General features: G+C 46.2%; 1 protein-coding gene across 4 annotated transcripts in view; it reads right to left on the bottom strand.

Moving 5' to 3' along the window:
• The window catches only part of LOC138453803 (zinc finger protein 436-like), an 867,996-nt gene that overhangs the window by 775,106 nt on the left and 77,877 nt on the right, over positions 1 to 15,013 (bottom strand). For all 4 annotated transcript variants that reach the window (XM_069606979.1, XM_069606976.1, XM_069606977.1 and 1 more), the window contains exon 2: positions 8,659 to 8,785. In XM_069606979.1, coding sequence (XP_069463080.1) covers positions 8,659 to 8,692 — 34 coding nt within the window. In that variant the 5' untranslated portion in view covers positions 8,693 to 8,785. The remainder of the gene's footprint in view (positions 1 to 8,658; positions 8,786 to 15,013) is intronic.

The raw sequence follows: 15,013 nt of genomic DNA, 5'->3' as shown, positions 1-15,013 counted from the left end.
CATATGTATAATTGCGGGGGATACCCGGGAGACATCTCATCCCTTTTTTCCTGCGCATTCCACCGTCCTCTCTCCCACACATTGACTTGATAGCCCAAAAAAGCCATGAGTGGACAGAGCCAGCATCGCCCCTACCCCACTGTATAGGAATCTACACCGGGAAAGCTATGCACACCTTGGCAGTGCAAACACCTACAGCAAAGGCATCCGTTCCGGAAAAGACATATAGCAATGACATAAATGACTTCGGCAATATTGGTGTTTAGCTAGGGATATTGTATAGACTGTGACATTGTACACCACAATCCCACAACCATAAAGTCATCCATGTTGGGAACATAGTAAAGAGGGTGGCATGCAATTTCTAAACCGTTTAAGATATAACCTATAAACAGTGAAATGAACAACCAACAATGCCAACAAGTTACAAAACCTTCAGATAAAAGTTCAAAAATACAAGGTTAAAATTTTTGTCTTGTGAAATACCAGCGCAGAACCAGGTAATGTGTGATTAGTAGACAGTTGGACTTCGAATGAATTTTTGCATTTCAGCATTGGCATTCACATCAATTGAAGACCCCACCGCTTCAAAGGCAATAACCCCTATACCCCACAGAAATGTACATATTAAGAATGGAGTGGTTGCCTCTTTTATACAGTTATAGTTGACACACTCACACATCACAGGAAAGCAGCTATCACGTCTCCAGACAGGGGGTATCTACATTGCCTCATGTGTGTTTAAACACAAGTCAATCCCTGCAGCAACTGGATTGTCCCCGGAACTTCACACCATGCAATCTCAATTTCGTTTGGAAAGTTTGTGGTAGACGCCAAAAGTGATTCCTAAACCACAGGGAAGAAGACTCATCAAACACAGATTCCATGATCATCCAGCCGACCTACCACGTGAACTGGCCTCAATGGCTGAAGCAGGGGTGTATATACGGCAGATGACTGTTCCTGCTCACTAAAGGCCCAGCTCCAAAACACAGTGGTCACAACAGAATGAAATTATCAGTGAATATCAGAAATCACTGGCAACAAGCAGTTGCAAGTCTCCAAACCTCTCACATCGAAATCCACTCGTATCCGAGAGCACCACGCATGCAGAGTTCCCCACAAGGAACTACGGCAAGGCCTTGGATAAGCCAGCATGGCAGAATTTGGCAGATGGTGCAGTCAGGTTCAATGTAACAAGGCTAGCAGGGTTGCGGTGCACGAACCACGACCCCGGGTGCCCGGCAAGGGGGCAATGCGTGCAACAACATACAAGTCGGCACTTATAAAGAGACCATCCAGGAGGGCAGAGGTGCGGGTAGATCTGTCAATCCACGGTATCTGCAGTCCAGCAGGCTCTCGGTTTAGGTGCAGTTAGACGGGCACGATGCAGAGACGGGTCTCCACAGCAGCTCGAGGAGTAGGGCAAGCAGCAGCATATTGGCAGCCTTGGGTCCCCAGCTCCGGGTCTCAGCGCATCAGGCTTGCGCCACGGGACCCGAAGCACCTCGCTGGTATGAAGACGGTGCAGGCAATGCACACCAACACCCCAGATGGGTGAAATGATTGGCGGCGAACTGGCAGTGCTCAGAACCGCCCTCTGTTCCAAACATCACACAAGGGCTGGCCTGACTGAGGGGATAAGGCACACTACGCTGCTGTAATGATCCACACTGCTGATACACTGAACCTCACCTGGTGGGCGGGTGTGTTCCGATCCAGCCTCAAAGTGATTCAGCCATCCAACATGCACAGGACCCAGAGGCTCTCACTGACACGCTGCAGATCCTTTGCGGGCAGTTTCATGTTTAGCATAGCAGAGAAATACGAACAGGGCATCATACTTCCTGAAAGCACGTAGAGGGCACCCGTTAGGCACGTTAGAGGGTGCTTTCTTCTAATCCCTCTGCACTGCACACAAAGCCTTGAATTCAACCTCATGAAGTTAGTATTCGTTTAAAAAATCAGATCGTTCGAAAAGTTTAACATTTTTATCGAGTCAGTGCCATTTTTAACCATTAAAAGTCAATCAGGGGGAGTTAAATAACTAAATAAAAAGTTCAAAATCGATCTGGTGATGTCAAAGCACAAATAAAAAACACTATATGCACTTATCCTTCAATGGCTCCAGCCATGCCATGGCCTCTTTAGGGTCAGATGTGCTCCTTTCACCTTCTGGTAGAGCCAAGGTCAGGAGATTCGCCCTATTTAGGAAAGTTTTAATGCCCAGCAGCCTTGCCAAATCCTTGGCCTCTTTAAATGATTTCCTGATTATCAAAGTTTCTCTTGGGTAGTCGGGATACACAAATATGTGTTTACTTTTAAAGTAGGTGTTTCCTTTCTTTCTTGCAGCTCCCAGGATTGCTTCTTTAGTCCTGGAGTTCATTAGTGTGATCAAAATATGTCTAGCTCTTGGGCCAGACTTTCTCTCCACTCTGTAGATATTGTCTATATCTCCAGGGATCATTTGTTCACAGCCATAGCAGAACTTCAAAATTTCCAGAACCAGATGCAAAAGATCTTCATTTGTATTTTCCTCGACTCCCACAAGTCTCAGATTTTTGTTCCTCATCTTCAAATCCAATTCCAAGCTTTTCTCCCTTCCTTTTTGAACTTCATACTTCAAGGTGTTATAAGCTCTAAAACTTCCAGTGATTTCTAAAGACATAGAGGCAGAGCCAGTTTCCAGGATGCTACTTCTACTATCCAGTTGTGAGACTTTTTTGGATAGATCATCCATTGATGATTTAACATCTCCCACATCCTGGACCACCTTTCCCAAGTCTTGAGCCATTTTAAGAAGTAGAGAGTAAATGTCATGAGTTTAGTTTAGTTTAGTTTATTCATTTGTATTGCGCACCAGACCCGAGGGTATGAGGGCGCATGAGCAGCAAGGTGATTCAAAGCTTGGTTACAGGATGCTTATACTTTACATTAAATAATTATACTTTACATTACATAATTACAGCGTGACGATGAAGGAACATGTGTACAGTTTGGCAGGAGAGAATGCAGTAGATGTATTTAAAGAATTACAAATATATACAAGTTTAGTATTACAAATTTACAGATTCTCTTAAAGCATGCAACGCGGAGAGCAGCCGTGTGGTGTTAGAGGTGTTAGTGGTTCGTGTTCTTTAACCAATGGATGTAGTTGCGTCTAAAAAGTGAGTAAGGTTGGGGAGTTCTGAGCGATGGTGGTAGGGAGTTCCAGTGTTGAGGTGCTTTCACCTGGAAGCTGTTGCCACCCATTTTAGTGCGTTTAAACCTGGGGACGGTGAGCAGATTAGCATTGGAGGTTCTGGTGGGTCTGATGGGGCTGTGTTTGCATATTCTGTCTGCCAGATAGCGTGGGGCAGCATTATTCAGGCATTTGTGGGTGAGCGATGCTACTTTAAGCAGGATTTTGTCTGTTGTGCTGAGCCAGTTATGGGATTTCCTGATATTGGAAATGTGTTCCCTCCTGGGAATATTGAGTGCTGCCCTAAGGGCGTTGTTTTGTAGCGTCTGAATTTTGTTGGTGATTTGTTTGGTGGCTCCTATGTAGAGGGCGTTACAATAGTCCAGTTTGGATAATACCAATGCTCTGGCTAGTGTAGTGCAGCTGTGGGTGGAGAGGAAGGGTTTGGCTGCTCTTATGAGCTTACATGAGTAGGCCGTAGAGGATGCCATCGAGCTAACCTGTTTGTGGAAGGTTAGGGAGGAGTCGAGGTATATTCCTAGGGTTTTTACTTCTTTCGAAACCTTGATTAGGTTCCCATCTATGATGAAGTTGGCATAATTGTGGTCGAGTTTGGTTAGGTTGGACGTAGAACCAAGGATGATGAGTTCAGTTTTGTCATCATTCAGGCATAGACTGTGCGAAGCCATCCATGCCTGGATGATGAGATACACCCTGTTCACCAAGGCCAAATCCTGGTTGTAATCTCCCGTCAACGGGATGAGGATCTGTGTATCATCGGCGTAGTTAGTGTAGGTGATACCCAGGCCATCTAGATCATCAAACAGGGGCTTTGTGAACACGTTGTACAGAGTGGGGGAGACGCACGAGCCCTGTGGGACTCCACATGTAATGGGGATGGGTTCGGCGGCGGCAGAGGAGGAGAAGACTCGCATGGATCTGTTGTTGAGGAATGACTCAATCCAACTGATGGCTTCTTGTGAAAAGTGGGCAGCTGAGTCTAAATGATTACATAGGTTTTTATGGTCAACTAGGTCAAACGCTGCAGAGAGTTCTAGCAGGAGTAGTAATGCAGTTTTCCTGTTATCTCTAAGGTCGTCTATTTGGGCTATCAGATCTATCAGGGCTGTTTCAGTTCCATGTTGGGGTCTGAAGCCGGATTGTCTTATTCCTGGAAGGTGGTTTGTTTCAAGATACTTTTGAATTTGTTGGTATGCTGTCTTGTCTAGTATCTTGAGCAGGAATGGGACGGTGGTAATTGGTCTGTAGTTGGTTGGGATGGACGGGTCAAGGGAGGGTTTTTTGAGGAGAGGGAGGACCCAGGACTCTTTAAGGTTACTGGGGACTGTTCCTGAGGAGAAAGAGGCATTGATGAGTCTGGTGATGAATGGCGAGAGGTCTCGTGCCGCGTCTTTAATGGTTTGTGGGGGGCAGAGGTCACCTTTGCAGTTGGAGGGTTTAAGGCTAAGAATTATTTTTTCTACTTCGAGGGAAGAGACTTTGGAAAAGCTGAAGCGAGCAGTGTTAGGTGTGTGGTGTGAGGGTGGAGGGCTCGCGTGGGCGTTGATGGGGTCGGTAAGATTGGTGAGGGAGTCTTTCTTATTTTTAATTTTTGTTTGAAGGCCAGTGACTTTGTTGTTTAGTGCATTTTGGACACTGGTGCACCATTGTTTGTTTTTAACGCAAGTGCTAAGAGCTTCCTCCATCCCCAATGTTGATTTTGGCTTTTAGGGTATGGGGTTCTCAGCCACCTCAATCTTTTTCTTAGTGTTCATAATCCAATATAATCAATAGCTGGAGAGGGCCAGGAGCTACAAGATTATGCTGCTGCCTCTGCTGCCTGCATTCCGGAATCCAAGGTGTGTCTAGTTATGGTCAATTACCTGACCCTGCCTAACCCTTGTGTTAGGACATGTTAGGTACACAGCTCTGGTGTTAGTCCATTGTCTTTCACGGTGTAAGAAAGTGTTTGTGTCGGAAAGGGGGGTGGAGGGTAGAGCTTCTAAATATCCTACAGGGTAGGATGGGGAAAAGATGTTTTAAGGAAGGGGGTAGCGCGTCTCACCCGTTGGTGTCCCACTTCCACTGCCCGAAGACCCCCCCATCCAGGTGATCCCCCCCACTGGTCCACCCCCAGGAACTGGATCCAGTAGCGATGGCCATGTCCTGGTCACCTGGATAACAGATCTCGGGGACTAGCGGGTGAAACACCTTCAGGTTTCTCACACTACGGTAGTAGTTGGGGATAGAAAGGAGGTGTGGATTATGGATAGTATGGTCAGGTGATCTAGGAGGGTATGTTTAGGGTACAGACAAGAGTGCAATTTTGGAAAGTCCGGCTATGGTAGCGGGATCAAGGATCATTTGGAACCAGGAGGGCAGGACGAGGAGAAAAGAGGATGGAAGAATGGGAGTGAGACAGCATGTGGGGGGGGAGGGGTTCTTTAAGATTTTGGGGACATCAAGTTTCGGGCCTTAGGGCCTACGTTGGTTTGTGGCATCAGAGCGTGATAGGTTCAGGTTTATGCTTCTCTGAGTTTCTTGGGGGTGGTATAGGAGGAAGGATCGAGGGTACATCAGGGAAAAGAGGTGCAAATAGGGGTGTAATTTTATTTAGAATGGAGTAAGCAAAGCAGGCATTGTGGTAGATTAGCAGGGTAAAGGAGGTGGGGGGGTTTCGCTGGGGAAAGGGTGGAGCAGCAGTGTGCCTGGTTATGGTACAGGGAACGGGAAAGAGGATAATGGCTAGGTTATCATTTCATGCAGGGGTGGGAGGAATGGGTCAGCAGGGAAATGTTTGGAGGTACGGAATGGCTTGTGGCACAGGGGGTAGACAGGGCACTGGATGGGGTCACACTCCTCGAGGTGGGGAGTTAAGCGGCAGGGCATATGAGTAGGGAGAACGAGTGGTATAGTGAAGGCTCAGGGGCAGGAGGCAAAGGGGGGATTAAGGGGAGGTTTATGAAGGAGCTTTGGGTGTAGCCATATAGAAGTTGAGTGCTGGAAATTGGGTAGATTTTTCGTATGGTTCTCATTTTGTCATTTCTTTTCACAGATTTGGCGTGGATGGGCAGTGTTCTGGAGAAGAGAGGGTTGCTGGTGGAAGGTGTCGAGGCAGGTTAAGGAGGAAAGGTGTTTTGTGTACAGTGAGGGGGAGTAGTTGTTTTTAGGAGTTTAGGTTTTGCAGGCTTTAGGGAATCATCTACTATCACTGTTTGTTATAAGCAAGTGGGCATTGGCGTCCTGGGGTCAATGTCAAGTTATTTATTTATTTATTGTTCACTTGTTAGACGCTTATACAGGAAGTAAATACTGTTTCAAAGCGCCCACTGGGCCACAGGGAGGGGACAAGGGATAAGAAAACAATTAAAATACATAAAAAATATTAAATACAGTGGGGGGGCAAATATACTATGCCTTGTGAGTGTTCAGAACGTGCAAGTGCGAAAGGGAGAGGGAATGGGATAGAGATAGGTTCTGGGGTGCTCATGGGTGAGCAACAAGTGAAGTGCAATGTAAGGTAAGTGCAAGCCTCCAAGGGTGGAGGGTGAGCCGAGGCAAGTGTTGAGGACAGACAGAAGCTGGGGGGATTCGGTGTGGGACGTCAGGGCCCTGAGGATGCATAAGGGCCCTGAGCACCAAACAAACAACTGTGAGATTAGCAGAGGGGAGAGGGAGGGAAGGAGGAGGTAAAGAGGAATGTCTTGAGGTTCTTCCAGAATTTAAGAAAGTCTTGCTCAAGACGAAGAGGGAGGGGGAGGCTGTTCGAAAGAAGGGAGCCAGCTGAGGAAAACAATCGACCTCCTGCCCTCTGTTTAGCTGTTTAGCTGCTTTACACACAAGGAGTTAGTGCAAGAGAAGCGCAGAGGTCTAGAAGGGGAATATTTAGTAAGAGAGAGTTGCAGATAGTGTGGTCCCCGGCCCAGACAGTCTTGCGGATGATACAGAGGGATTTGAATTTAATCCGTGAAGCAACCGGAGCCAGTGAAGACATTTTAGGGCAGGAGATATGCAGTACCTGGGCTTGAGGCCAAGGATAAGCCTTGCTGCCCTATTCTGGATTAGCAGGAGGGGTTGCAGAGTGGAAGAATCTACATTCAGGAGGAGGCTGTTACAATAGTCAAGCCTAGAGAGAACCAGGGCTTGGGTAACATTGAGCTTCTTGGGGAAGGTGAGAAAAGGTAGAATTTCTTTTGGTAAGGAAGAGCTGAAAGTGGGACTTCTTGGGGGTGTGTGGAGTGGATTTACTTACATGTTTTAATGGTTGGTTAGTCTGTAAGGCTGAGGGACCAGGTTAGCAAAGTTTATAAGCTTGGCCTGTCTCATTAGCGCAACCTTTTCCATTAATGGCGAGTCAGGGTTATTTTCTGCAGTTTAGCTCAAAGAAATTCCATCCATTACCCCTCCTATTCACCCACAGCCCCATGTGTTCCACTTGTTTCTGAGATTGTTCTTTTTTTTTAAAGGGCAGTTCCTTTCTAGGATTATTATAGGAAGTTGATGACGCCCAATGAGGCTAAAACATGTGTGGAGTCTCTTGTTTTCTCAGAGTAACGTTGAGGTTGACTGCCCCTTTTGGGATGAGACCACGTTTATTTTGCATATGGTATATCTCCTTCAGCAATGGTACAAGAGGCTAAAAAAAGCAATGTTTGGACAGATGCTAAAAGTAATTGCAGGCAGTTATGGTTAATTTAACGCTTTCAGATCCATCAGTATTCAATATTGATTGAATCATGGCAGTTATTTTACTTCCTATTTTTCCCTCTTTAGAATCAGTACGCACAAACGTGTCCTGAGTTAGACCAGAAACGTTTGCGTTTTGAAACTTCTCATGTTGAAGGCTATGCTACCGTGGGTAATTCTAAAACGAACAAAGAGGTGTACCACGGCGTAACACCAAGGCGTAAATCTCTTGCTATACCGCTGCAGGAGATTTTACAAAGGTTTTACAGGCAGAGTGGTAAATGGGAGGAGAAACACATTTCTTCCTTGTTCTTCCCACTCTGCCTGCAAAGCCTCTCCCTTTTACAGCCGGATGACTTTTTCATACTGGTGCTAATGGAGCCTGCCTGCATTAAACACCTGCTAAAAGCAGGCGGATTCAATATGTATCCATTACAAATTTCGTCTGCAAAGTGTAATGTGCAAGCAGCCTTTAAATGTTTTACAAAACAGATTGTAAAAGTAAAAACTAAAGGCATTTTCACGCTCTATTTTGCTAAATTCGAAAATTGCATGTATGGGACTCAACAGCACATAAATGCCAACGCTGGAGCCCCCCTGCATGCAATTTGTAGTTTTTGAAAAATTAACCCCAGTGTTTCGATTCAGTAAAAAACAAAAAACTGCCTAGATGACATCAATCAAATATTTTCAGTCAAAATGCATTCTTTGAAGCTTATATTTTAAGTGAATTCTGGAGGGACTTCGATAGATTCACAGCACTCATGTATAGAAAAATGGTAGAACTTTACCTAGAGAGATGAAAGCTTGCTGTATTTCCTTCATCACATTTTTGTAAAGCTCCTTTTGCCAATTGCGTAAAAGTTTCCACTCGTCTTCAGAGAAATAAGCAGCAACGTCCCGAAATGTAATTGGCTCCTAGAAGACAATTTGCATATGAAAAACTTAGCAACTTTGGAAATTCCTGTGAAACATGCTTGTTTTATGTAGTAGTATAGTTTTGTCTGTGCAGCAAACTATAAAATGTTCAAGAGTTTGTTTCTGCTTCCCCATATATATTTGAAGTTGACTTTTACCATTAGTAGGTTTAAGAGCAGTTAGGTTGCATTGTGCATTACCTTACTCCCTATCAGCCGCAGGGCATACATCCTTACATAGATTGATGTGATTACTTACCAGTAATTAGCATTATTCCTAGTCCTACTCTTTCTCGTTACAGCACTTACCAATGAGACCCGCCTACACCTCTAGAAAACAACTTTCCCAAGATCTTTTCCCCAATCCTCTACCTCCTAGGGAAACTAACCTTCACCTTACAGACAAGTCCTCAGTTTTCATTTTTCTCAGCTGAGTCATGCGACCCTTTCCATCCTTGGGAGGGTGAGGAGGAACGTTAGTTCTGTGACGAGGAAGAGGACTTGGAGTAATGAAGATCACCGTCCAGACTGCAATACTTAAACGCCAAATGAGGCCCACATTCAGTCTGTATTGTCTTATAAAAGATCTATTGTAACGCTACGCCCTGAACACTAGCCCAAGATGTTGCCACTCTCGTTGATCGTCCCTGCACCAGTCCAAGAGGTTGCTGGTTTATTCTGTCATACGCCATGGGTTTGGCTTTATGAATTACCTAATAGTTACTGCCCAGTGGAAGCTTTCCTGACAGTTTCCATAGCCCCAACGTCACTAGCAGGTTATTGGTCTTCTTGATGATCTCAGTACGTTTCAAATATTCTAGAACTGTCCTCTTAACAGCTTGTAAGTCAGGCCCTTTCTTCATATAACACTGGTTTTTGGAGAAAAAAAATACCAGGAGCAGCATTTCTCGTGATCCATGGAATTTTCAGACCACTTTGAAATAAAGGCAGGTTTATATTTCAAAATAATAGCATCATGTCTAATTGTCAAGAATGAAGGTCTACTCAATAAGACACCAATTTCCCCAAGTTACCTAGCAGACATACTTGCGATTAGGAATGTGGCTTTCTGCGTCAGAAGTCTCAAATCAGTTGATTCTAGAGGTACAAAGTGAGCCTTTTGAAGAATATCCAGGACCGTGGGAAGGACCCAGTAGAGTGCCCAGATTCTTTCATAGGTCTAGAGATAGCTAGAACCTAAGTAATTTGGTTACCAGACTGTCTCCTAGCGCTGTGGGGGTTCAGTGTTCCCTAAAAGCTTTAATGGCCACCCACTCTGCCCTCAGGGAAGATACTGCCGAAGCCTTTCATGAATCCTACATGAAGGAATTGGCGAATGTCTGGGAAACCCCATTCTAGTGTTGGAAGATTCGTCCTACCACACCAAACTATGAAATTATCCCAGTCCCGATCATATGACTTCAGTGTAAAAGCCCTCCTGGCTAATTGGGCCACTAACCCTAATATCTGCAGTCCCCCCCTTTCATTTTCCAAAACGATACTTTAATTAATTTGGTCACTATGAGGTCCTGAGTGTCTGTCTGAGGAGAGGGCCACCTGGGGACCCTTCCTATTGCTGCCTGTTCTTTTCAACTGGATGATCTGCTGAGACCTTTGAGCCTACTTATTCTGATGAGTCAGACTTACCAGAGAGGCCTCCCCCAAACTGTGCTGCTGGTGTCGTTAGTAAAGATGATCTTTTTGGATGGAATCAAGCTCAACCACTTCCTGAGATTGTACAGGGATCCCCACCACTTTAGGTTTTTCCTCAGGACACTGTCTATCGGAACGACAGGTTTGAACTGTTGGATGCCGGTCTGAAAAGCTGAGAAGGTGATTCAATAAGTGTCTCAGGCAAAACAGTTTCCTCGGGATTACAAAGACACAGAAGGTCATATGATCCTTGAGTGTCAACATCTCTCTGGCAGTCGCTTTGTCCCTCTTTAGCACATTTCTCAACATGTGCTCTAATGTAATTGCATGGTCTAGCAGGAGACAGGCCCTTCCGTCTAATGTGCAAAGTTGCATTCTCATGAACTGTACAGATCTAGATGGAATTAGATGAGACTTGACCCCTTGGATGACAAATCCGAATTGGGTTCATGACTAGCAAACCGAGTGAAGGTGTCTGAGAGTCACTGTTTGTTCTGCCGTCCCGATCATCCAATCGTCCAAAACAGATGTACACATGCTGCCACCAGGGGAGCCAGAAGTTTGGGAAATACTCTGAGGGCTGATTTCAATCAAACCTGAAGGACTCTGAATTGAAAATGACCCACTCCTATTGTGAATCTCAGAAACATCTGGTGTCTCCAGAGGATGGGGATATGATACTAGGCATTTCGGAGATCCACTGTCGCCAACCAGTCCCCCATCAGGACTACCAGGCTGATCTTCTGAAGGGTCTCCATCTTAAAAGGGTGTGTCACAACAAACGAATTCAGTGCTTTTAATATGATTATTAGCTGGAACTTGAAGTTGGGTTTGGCAAACAGGAATACTCCTCTTTGTCCCTTTGGGACTCTGACAAACCTCTCTTTTGGTAAGCAATTCCTCTATAGCTTCCTTTCTTCATACTGTTTGCTGTAACGGGAGACTGTACGGTCTCTGAGTCCCAGGGGAGAGATGGGAATTCTATTGGTTAGCCCAGGCGTATTATGGTCTTGGCCCAAGTATCACAGGCCAACCGATCCCAAACACAGAAATAGTGCACCATTCTTCCTCCCACTGGTCATCGGTTATTGTCAGGACTTCTGACACTTGGGAGCACAGCGGAATTTGCTGGGATTCTATTGGAATCAAATGGGGTTTCTTTTAGATTTTAAGCCCTGAAGATCGGACTCAGATGGAACTTTTTTCCTTAATTTGTCAGCGTGTTTATCTGCTTTAAAAACTTTGTGTACGCAAAGGCGTCACCAAACAACTTGCTGCCTTTGAAGGAAAGTTTCAACGCTGTGGATTTCTGGGGGCCTTCCAGCTTGCAGTCTCTCTGGTGGATATGGTGACATACAGAGAAGGTGGAGCCCATTGTTATGGCTGTACCCCTGCACCATCATAGAAGAGATCAGACATGAACTCAACTTGCTTTTGTATCTCTGGTAGGGTCTGGGAGCAATCAGCTCCACTTGCAATACTTTCTTCCATTAGTTTAAGTCGGACAAGACAGTCTTTGCAGCACAGAATGTCTAAATGTCTACATTTACTGGCAATTTGGCTTCCTCACCCTTGAGGGGATAGAGTTTAGACATGTACTGGGCATAGAAATATGTTCATAGTCCTTCCACTCCCATAAGATCTTATCCTTTATGTCCAAGATCATTGGGAGACCTGCCTTGGGTATATGCATCTACTGCCCTATCTTTGGGTCAAGGGATAGAGCGGTGTGGGCCTGCTCTGCAAACCCCATAACCTCTTGTTATTTCCAAATTATCCATATCCAGGTATTTTCACGTTCTTCATTATCATCTTGAGAAGATGGAGAAGTAGGGGAAGAAGAGGAGGATGAACTCGAAGATGATGAAGATGAGGAAGAAGAAGGTGAGGCAGACCTTTTCTTCTTTCCCCTTCTTATCTCTTTTTACTCCGTGGGTTGCGGCGCCCGTCTGGAGTGATCAGTCCCACGTGCATGCATCAGCGGTGCTCGGGAGAACGCATAGACGTAAGTGCACCTTGGCGGGAGAAAACAATGGAGGAGAAGAAATGTGTGGCTGAGTGTCTGGATGCAGTAGACCACATGGTGATATATTGGTTTTATAATAGTGGCCCGAGGGATCTCCTCCCACAAGAGGAAAGAGGGTGTCCTAAAGAACAAGTTACTTACTTGTAGCTATTGTTCTCCAGCATGGGTTTGGCTTGGATTCACATGCTCAAGAATATTCCTCGTCGTCAGGCTGAGAATCCTTGGTAAAAGAAAAAACTGTTTCACTTTCACTTACAAACTGTATTTCTCCTCTAAACCAATCACTGTCCTTTGGGTCATAATGTCCCCATCCAATGACAGTCCTCTCCCTAAGTCCCTGCTCTGGCAGCGATCTTTAAATTTGGTAAGCACGTAAAGCGGCAGTATGACCAAGATGAGCCACAGAGGGGTCGGAGGGATGGTTTGCATGTGAATCCATGCCAGACCCATGCTGGAGAACAATAGTTACAGGTAAATAACTTGTTTCCTCTCCAGCATGGGGTCGGGCATGGATTCACATGCTCATGAACAACGAATACATAGCATTAGAACATTACACAACCACGGGAGGTGGCAAGGCTCAACCGAAGCAATTAACTCTTACCTCTGGAACTGACTCACCTAAAGCGAACATGTTGCGTAGCACTGCTTGGCTGACTCTGGACTCCTCCCTTGAATTCCTTTCAATGCAGTAGAACTTTGTGAAGGTGTGCATGGACCTCCACGCAGCAGCCCTCCAGGTGTCCAGCAGGGGTACCCCAGACAGAAAGGCTGTCATTGCAGCCAAGCTCTGGTGGAGGGGGCTCTCGGACGGCCGGGCTGCGGTCGGCTTGCCAACCGATGACACTGCGTGATGAGGCCGGAGAGCCACCTTGAGATGGAAGCCGGACAAGGCCTTCCCATGGTTGACAGGACCAAAGTTCACAAACAGTTGAGAAGTCTTCCGAAAACTCTTTATGCGTTTCAAGTAGAACTTCAAGGTATGAGCAACGTCCAGCTAATGAGAGGCCCTTTCGGCCGGTGACAAAGGCTTCGGGAAAAACACAGGTGACACCAAAGGCTCATTGAGGTGGAATTACAATAGGGCCTTCGGCATGAAAGAGGAGTGCATCTGCAGCACCACCCTGTAACGCTCACCTGATTCCCGTAGAGGCGCCGGTCTTGACTGGGCGTATACCGTATCTTCAAAGGTGATGTATAACACACGGCTGGCTCTTTGGGCTGGACCTCTGTGCACTGTATGTTTGACTTGAAGGGTAAGATGTCTTAGGTAAGTGAACGCTGTGCTCTCCATCTGCCTCGGGGCAGGGTGCTGTAACCAGTTTCTTCACTGGATAAGGGGAGCAGGCCTCTTGACTTCAGAGGACTGCTGTCCGTCGTTTACTGCACAAACGGTAAGTTTCGAGTAATTCTAATGTCTTTAAAGTCTTTAGTAATGATGTCTCTTGTTTTGCAGGGTTCCGGCGATGGTGGATGACGGACTGAAGTGAGTTGAAGATGGAGCCCGTGTGATGAATAGAAGCGCCTGGAAGCTCGTAAGTAAGCGCTTGTTGCCTGCTTCACGATGCGCTCTAACTGTCTTTTTATTTTGCAGGTACAAGTTCGGAGCGGCTGCAGGGTGCCTGAATACCCACTGGGTTAGATGTGGAAAGGAGTAATGGCACGTGAGTATTAAAGTTCCCCAATGTCTTTAAACGCACCTTGTTTTGTCTTTCAGATGTGGGATGCAGCGCCGAAGGCCTCCGGAGCGTGCAAAGAGTTGGTAAGCTTTTGTCTTTCAGATGCCGGAATGCAGTGTGAAGACCTCCGGAGCGCACGAAGAGTAGGTAAGCCTTTGTCTTTCAGAATGCAGCGCGAGGCGTTGGTGACAGCTGATGGCCCAGGTAAGTGAAGAGCTGTCACTGAAGACCGTAATGCTAACCTGTTCTTTCTTGTCTTTATAGGTGTTGCTGAAGACTGGATTCAGGATGGTAAGCCTTTTTCCTTAGGCCCAGGATCAGATGCAGAAGACACGATGAGCGTTCTGCTGCAGAGGATGCAGAATAATGCAAAGCAAGATTCATCCATCGGGTGTGGTTTAAATAGCCTCCTGTAGTGCTTAGGTGTCTCCTTCCACAGCCATGCCTAGGTAAGAAAAGAGTTCCTGCTTTCCAGAAGAGTTCCAGTGTTCTGAACCTAGGGAGTGGCTCCTGCCCCACCCAACAGGAAAAGTAGTTCCAAACAGAAGAGGATCAGAGGCTCAACTGGCAGGCAAGTAAGCAGCATGGTCTGCTGCAGGTAAGTCCACCCAAGCATTATGAGCCCGGCGCTTCCAGCGCTGGGACTGGGCATATTTATGAGCCTGGTGCCACTGGCGCCAGGACTGGGTCCAAAAGGTCCCAATTGGGACTGGTTGGCACTCGGAACCTGGGTTATGAATCTGCTTCCAAGGGAGTTGGGAAAACCCTGACCTTTTGGAAGCAGAGATCATGACAGTACCCCCCCTCAAGGCCCCTCCCAAACCCGGCTTCTCCGGGGGTTTTGGCTTGTCAGGAAATGTTCAGTGAAATC

This window comes from Ambystoma mexicanum, chromosome 4p, assembly GCF_040938575.1.
Source record: "Ambystoma mexicanum isolate Mex_15411 chromosome 4p, UKY_AmexF1_1, whole genome shotgun sequence".
NCBI classification, from domain to species: Eukaryota; Metazoa; Chordata; class Amphibia; order Caudata; family Ambystomatidae; genus Ambystoma; species Ambystoma mexicanum.
The sequence above is the reverse complement of the archived record's forward strand: the minus strand, read 5'-3'. Positions and strand labels throughout refer to the sequence as shown.